Source organism: Leuciscus leuciscus, assembly GCF_965113295.1.
Source record: "Leuciscus leuciscus genome assembly, chromosome: 25".
Taxonomy (NCBI): Eukaryota; Metazoa; Chordata; class Actinopteri; order Cypriniformes; family Leuciscidae; genus Leuciscus; species Leuciscus leuciscus.
Genome location: NC_138724.1, coordinates 31,195,972 through 31,203,491, shown reverse-complemented (window position 1 = coordinate 31,203,491; position 7,520 = coordinate 31,195,972). Strand labels below are relative to the sequence as shown.

At 49.6% G+C, this 7,520-nt stretch overlaps 1 protein-coding gene across 1 annotated transcript; it reads left to right on the top strand.

The window, feature by feature from the left end:
* Positions 1 to 525: 525 nt before the first annotated feature.
* LOC309490703 (uncharacterized protein) lies at positions 526 to 7,258 on the top strand (the record flags this gene model as incomplete). Its single annotated transcript, XM_082159916.1, has 3 exons — positions 526 to 723; positions 1,183 to 5,836; positions 5,988 to 7,258. Exons 2-3 carry the CDS (start codon positions 1,396 to 1,398, stop codon positions 7,256 to 7,258), a joined length of 5,712 nt encoding a protein of 1,903 aa, XP_082016042.1. The 5' UTR covers positions 526 to 723; positions 1,183 to 1,395.
* Positions 7,259 to 7,520: the final 262 nt, after the last annotated feature.

Here is a 7,520-nt window from a genome sequence, read left to right as displayed (position 1 = left end):
CAACATAAAATATATGTTGTTAGTGGTGAGAATTTTCAAGTGAATAAATAAATATATATCCGACAATTTTAAGCGTGTATTTAAGTGGTCCAGTGGCAGAACTTTTGCTAAGTGTGTCAGAGGTTCTGGGTTCTAATCTGCACTCGTATCGTTTTTTTTTTTTTTTTTTTTTTCATCAAAACCGATTATGTTTATCAGTGGTTGTATATCAGGCAGGGACACGTTTGTGTGCATTTTGTTTTGTAATTTCACCGGTACGAATAGAGAGTCTCCACAACGGATTGAAGCGCGCGTCCGAGGGAAGACTGTGTGCGAGCCACAAGAGAACACTGTATCCGTGCCACTGATCGCAGCGAAACCAGCACTTTGATCACTTGATTTAAAAAACAACACATTTCAGCGCTAGATCGCCTCTTATTTAACAAACGAACTAAATCAATGCTCTACTAGTTAACTGGAGATGTTTTATTTATTTGTATTGGTAATTAGTGCCACGAGATGTTTCAAAAGTAGTATATGTGAAGAAGGACTTGCTGTAACGGGCATCAGCCAATCAGTGGCGTTGTTTCGGGGTCACAGGGAGAACGCAGTTTTCGCGCCGACAGTTTTTAGTTTCGTTTTTGAGTTAGTCGTGAGATTGGCTGGGAAACGCATCGTAGATATTTCTGAGGTGAAAAGTTGTCGTCTGTGTCGCTATCCGTGCATGTGTGCGTTCAGAGACATGTGAGTACCCTGGTTTAAATGTTTACGTATGTGTATTTCGGTGCCTCGGATTGTTAAAAGAGTCTATTCTGAGTTACTATGTAGTATGTTAGTATAAAGTACGCTAGCATCATGCTAATGCCTAGTATTATTAGTTTTATATTGATATTGTGCTTATGTGTGTGCTCACCTGAAACGGTATAGTTATTATTTGAGTGTAATTATGGTTGAGTAGTAGAGAACTATGTTTTTGGTGGATAGTATTGAGAACTAGCAGTATGTTAATTCAGTTCAATTCAATAAGAAGATAATGTGTGTTACCTGGTATTTTATTTGGTTATTTGATATGTATAAGCAGTTAAAGCTACTTAAAGGGGAAGGTATAATAATTATAATTTATTACCTTTACTAATTGAATCATGTCAGCACTGTTGTTTAATTATATGCTAATATTTTCTTTTCTTTTATTGTTTATTGTAGAACCACACACACATACTGTACATTCATGACGACAGATAATCCTCTGCTGACTAACAATAAACCCATTGAAGAGATTCAAAGCATCCAATTGCATTCTTATCGATGCACCACAGTGGTCACTTATCCCTAACTAGTTACAATACAGTCCTATCAAGTCATCATTACAAATTGGTCCTTCGAGCCGGATCTTGTGTGTGACCGCTGTGCGTGAGGATGTTCCCATTTGTGAGAGAGGAGGCAACGCCACTTCCTGATACCCGCCCGAGACGTCAGATACGTCCGCCAACCTGGTTTGCTGACTATGAAGTCTCCCTGCCTGTTGTGGAGAGACCCCCCCAGGCTGCAGCACTCTCCCCACAGCCCCACCATCAGATGCAGGAGCCCTACTACGGTGGTGACAGGATCGATCAGCTGTACACCTCCCAGCTCTATGATCCGTGGAACCAGACTGGTGCTCGCCCTAAGTATCCCAGAGAGTCAGTGGTCTCAGGACCCCATTATCAGAGCACCCCAGACCCACTGTCTCACAGAGTAAACCCAGGGGTTTCACCTGAAATATTAGATGAGCTGCAAAAGGTTAGGGAGGATAACCGGAGGCTTCAACTTATCGTAATGGAGATGCAAACACAGCTTAGTTCAAGCAGAGGCCTAGATCCATCACACCACATGGCCCTCTCCCCTGCGGAGTACAGCCCGCACGCGCAGTTGGGAGTGATCGCCGCGGCCATTAGCCCACCAAGGCCCACACCAAAGGCTACGGTCCATAACACATTAGCACCTGTGCAGGTACCCAGTAAAGGAGAAGTGGACGATGAAGACTGGCCCCTTCCCCCCCCTCCAGTGGCAGATGATGAGGAGAAGCCACAGCTATCCACTACCACACTGCCCACAGAGTTAGTGGCAGAGCTTATGACATGCCTTAAGAAGATGGGGATCACTCAAGAGCAGCTTCCTGGAATGCCGGCATTTGGTAATGATAATCGGGTTGCATCTGGTCGGATGGGGAGGTCACACCAGCCAACGGATACGCAAGTCCGTCCACAGATGTCACCCCATTTTCCTTCTGAGCCAGGCACAACTGATGAACAGAGACACGAGGACTTTCACTCCCGCCGAGCTACAGAGTACATATATCGGGGTCCTCAACCCACCATCCCAGACTTTAGTAGAGGGGACCCACGTGAGTTTGCTAGGCTAAAGACCTCCCTGGAAAATCTCCTCCCCCACGATGCTACGGAGAGGTTTAAATATCAGATTTTAGTTGATCATCTTAAATTTGAAGAAGCGCTCCTCATCGCAGATTCATACACCAACTCTACACAACCCTACACTGACACTATGGCCTCCTTAACAGAACATTATGGGCAACCTCACCAGCTAGCATTAAGGCGCATTGCAGACCTGATGGAGGCGCCTAACATCCGTAGCCAGGACATCACTGCCTTTAAAGGATTTGCTCTCAGAGTGAGAGCCTTAGTTGGCATGCTCGACCAACTTGGAGAGAAAGGTCATATTGAGCTTCAGTGTGGGTCTCATGTCACTAGGCTTATGTCCAAGCTTCCACAAGACCTGCGGTCTGGGTTTATGAGATACCTACATCCCCTCAGCATCCGTGTCCCTACGCTGTTAGACTTCGCCCGCTGGCTGGAGTTTGAGCTGCAGATTCAGGAGTATGGATATGAGTCTCGACCCAGAGAGAACCCAGACGGTAAGAGGGATAGACGGAAGGACTCAAAGTTTGGCAGGCTAACCACAGTCCTCCATGGAGCTGAACAATCTTCAAGTTGCCCGACTGTCCCAGTAGTCTCATCTACCAGTGCCAATCCACAAGGCAAAGTCGCCCTACCCTGCCCATACTGTACCAACGCCCTGCATTACCTGAACCAGTGCACTAAATTCAGCCAGTTAACAACTGAGCAGCGGAGAGATTGGGTTAAGAAAAACAGGCGGTGCTGGCGTTGTGGTCGTTGTCACCAGGCCGCACAGTGCAAACTAAAGGCCAGGTGCAAGAATTGTGATGGCAGACACCTGGAAGCTCTCCACGACCTTAACATTAGACCAGCCATAGTGACACCAGCCACAGAGAACACATCATGCTTAGTGAGTACTGCCAATGAAGTTCTCTATCTGGATAGGCCGTCCGGCAGCAGTCAGGTGCTCCTGAAGGTGACAAAGGTTGTGCTACATAATGGGGAGCAGGCCATGGAGACCTACGCGATACTGGATGATGGGTCAGAGCGGACTATGCTACTTCCAGCCGCTGCTAAAGAGCTTAAACTTAAAGGGGAGCCAGAGAACCTTGCTTTAAGGACAGTGCGCCAGGATCTTAGAGTTCTACATGGAATGTCTGTCTCCTTCTCTATTTCTCCTGCCAGGCACCCCCAAAAGACTTACAAGATCCGGAGAGCCTTTACTGCAGATCAGTTGGGCCTGGCAGAGCATTCACAACCAGTGAAGACTCTTCAGCGCAAATATAAGCACCTGAGGGGACTTCCCTTGCAAACACTGGAATGTGTTCACCCCATGGTCCTCATTGGGTCAGACTATACGCACCTGATCACTCCAGTAGAGCCGGTTCGTATGGGTCCGCCTGGAGGACCAGCTGCTGTAAAGACCAAGTTGGGCTGGACTATTCAGGGCCCAACCAAAATTATCCGACAGCATCTTCAGCCACAGCAGTGTCTGCATATATCCACACAGTCACCCTCTGCAGAGCTCCTTTATCACGTGGAGAAGCTGTGGAAAATGGACGTATTGCCGTACAGGAGCGAGAAGGTAGTGATCCGCTCAAAACAAGATCAAGAGGCAGTTCGCATGCTGGAAACCAGGACAGTGAGGGTGGAAGTTGACGGAGTCCGTCGCTACGCCACCCCCTTGCTTCGTGTTAGTAACATGCCGCATCTCCACGCCCCCAAAGATGCTGTACTGGCGAGTCTGCGGAGCACTGAGAGACGTCTGATGAAGGACCCAACACGAGCATCAGCCTATGCAGCAGAGATCCTGAAATTGGAGCAGGCGGGGTACGTGAAAAAGGTAGCAGATGAAGAGCTGGATACGTCAAGAGAGTCTTGGTTTATACCTCACCACATGGTGAGTCATAATGGAAAAAACAGACTCGTATTTAATTGCTCCTTCGCCTATAAGGGCTACAACCTAAATGAGCTTCTACTACCAGGCCCCACATTGACCTCCAGCCTGCTAGGTGTCCTGCTGAGATTCAGGGAGCATTCTGTTGCTGTAAGCAGCGACATAAAAGGCATGTTCCATCAGATCAGGTTGCTGCCAGAAGACAGATCCCTGCTTCGTTTCGTCTGGAGGGACATGAATAAAGAGGCGCCACCCGGTGTCTATGAGTGGCAGGTCCTCCCCTTCGGAACAACATGCAGCCCCTGCTGTGCAACGTTTGCACTGCAAAAGCATGTGACAGACCACAGCCAGCTAGAGGAGGATGTCCGGGTGGCCGTCGAGCGTTACTTTTATGTGGATAACCACTTACAGAGCCTCTCCTCCTCTACAGCAGCAAGACAGCTGGTTGACAAATTGAAGATGTTGTTGGCCTCAGGGGGGTTTGAGCTGCGTCAGTGGGCTAGTAATGTCCCAGAAGTTATCAGCCACCTTCCTAAAGGGGCAAGATCCCAGAGCAGCGAGTTATGGCTCACAGAGTCAATGGAGGATCCACAAGAGCTTGCACTTGGACTCCGATGGCTTTGCGCCTCGGACACTCTGGCCTACAAGTGCAACATCACTGACCGTCCCACACCGACTATGAGGAACATATATAGTACACTGGCACGGCTTTTTGATCCGCTAGGCTTTCTCGTTCCATTCGCCACGCGGGCCAAAATCATTGTGCAGCACCTATGGAACAAAGAGAGAGAGTGGGATGACCCGTCGCTGCCAGATGACGCCCTCAAGGCCTGGCTAACTTGGGAGAATGAGCTGCAACACCTTCCAGAGATTGTCTTGCCACGCTGCTACTCAAGTCCCCCTCTGGACCACCCCAGTTCTGTCAGAAGCCTCCATATATTTTGTGACGCATCTGAAAAAGCGTACGGTTCAGTTGCGTACCTTCGTACGGAGGGTTCAGGTGGTGAGGTGGAGGTGGCTTTTCTGACTGCACGGTCGAGAGTGGCCCCCAAGCGCCAGCAGTCAATACCGCGATTAGAGCTATGTGCAGCGGTGACTGGAGCTCAGTTAGCAGTGCTGTTGCAGCGTGAACTTACCCTGGTACTTTATGAAGTGGTGCTCTGGACAGACTCCACCACCGTTCTTACGTGGCTTCAGTCAGACTCTTGCAGGTTTAAGGTGTTTGTGGGCACTAGAGTCGCTGAGATCCAGGAGCTGACTGAGGCACAAGTATGGAGGTACGTGGATTCTGCAAATAATCCCGCAGATGACATTACGCGTGGAAAGACCCTAAGGGAGCTGGCAGGGGAGAGCCGGTGGAATCATGGCCCAGCATTTTTGCGCTTGTCACCTAAGCATTGGCCTGCTAAGCCAGAGGCTGAGCAGTTGGATGCCACAGAGCTTCGCAAGGCTACTTTTTGCGGCTCCATCATCACCGCTACTCTTCCGCCCTTACTTGATGCCAGCCAATTCAATGGTTTCAGGGACATGATAGAGGCAGTTGTGAGGTCCCGCCATGGGGCGGCAGGTAGTCAGTCAACGCCATCTGCATGCACAAGACTATCGAGATGCTGAGATAGATCTACTGAGACGAGTTCAGGTAGACTGCTTCGAGGAGGACTATCAACACCTTTCAGAAAGGAAACCTGTCCCTTTCACCAGCCGTTTGATTACATTAGCTCCTGAATTTGATGATCGACTTAAGCTGATTCGAGTTGGAGGCAGATTGCGTCGCAGTGATGTGCTGGACACAGAAGCCATTCATCCCATAGTTCTGGACCCAGCTCACCAGGTGACTAAACTCATCATTCAAGATGCTGACCGAGACCTCCATCATCCAGGCTCAGAGCGACTATTTGCGGAACTTCGCCGACGGTACTGGATCCTTCGTGGAAGAGAAGCTGTGAAGAGGCACCAGTACTCCTGCCCTGATTGTCGGAGATGGAGAGCGAAGCCTGCAGTGCCACAAATGGCAGACTTACCTCTCGCCCGCTTGCGGTTGATGAAACCACCTTTTTTCTCTACAGGAATGGATTGTTTCGGGCCCTTCATGGTCAAGATCGGACGGCGTAATGAGAAGCGTTGGGGTATATTATTTAAGTGCCTTACTACCCGAGCTGTCCACATAGACGTCCTGACTAGTCTCGACCAGGATTCCTTCCTGATGGCCCTCCGCAGATTTATCTCACGCAGGGGAAAACCAGCGGAGCTCCTGTCGGATCAGGGCACGAATTTCAGAGGAGGTGAGAGGGAAATCCACGAGTCTTTCAAGGCACTGCACCCCACTTTACAGGCAGAACTGGCCAAACATCAGATCCAGTTTAGATTTAACCCTCCAAGTGCGCCTCACTTTGGTGGTGCATGGGAGAGGGAAATCAAATCCATCAAAGCTGCCCTGTATGCTACAATCCAGATGCAGACTGTGACAGAAGAAGTCCTGCGCACGGTCCTAATCGAGATAGAGGGCATCCTAAACTCTAAGCCCTTGGGATATGTATCCAGTGATGTTGCGGACCCTGACCCAGTAACCCCCAATCTACTTGTGATGGGGCGGCCCGACCCATCGCTGCCCCAGGTGTTGTATCCGGAGTCCGAGCTGTTGAGCCGCCGCCGCTGGAGGCATACGCAGGTCCTTGCCGACCAATTTTGGAGGACATTTATCAGGCACTATCTGCCGGCCCTGCAGACGCGCACCAAGTGGCAGAAAGAAGTGGCCCCATTACAACCTGGTACTGTCGCCATGATCATTGATCCGCAGCTCCCGAGGGCGCTCTGGCCTATTGGTCGCATCACAAAGGTTATCCCAGGTGCAGATGGGAGGATAAGGACAGCGGAGATCCAGGTGAACGACAGGAACTATACCCGGCCAGTTGCCCGTCTTGTTCCACTTCCTGCCATACCTGAGACAGCACCTGAGACAACCAGTCCTTCTATGGGAAAGCAAATTTGACTGTGCAAATTTGGGGGCGGCTGTGAAGAAGGACTTGCTGTAACGGGCATCAGCCAATCAGTGGCGTTGTTTCGGGGTCACAGGGAGAATGCAGTTTTCGCGCCGACAGTTTTTAGTTTCGTTTTTGAGTTAGTCGTGAGATTGGCTGGGAAACGCATCGTAGATATTTCTGAGGTGAAAAGTTGTCGTCTGTGTCGCTATCCGTGCATGTGTGCGTTCAGAGACATGTGAGTACCCTGGTTTAAATGTTTACGTATGTGTA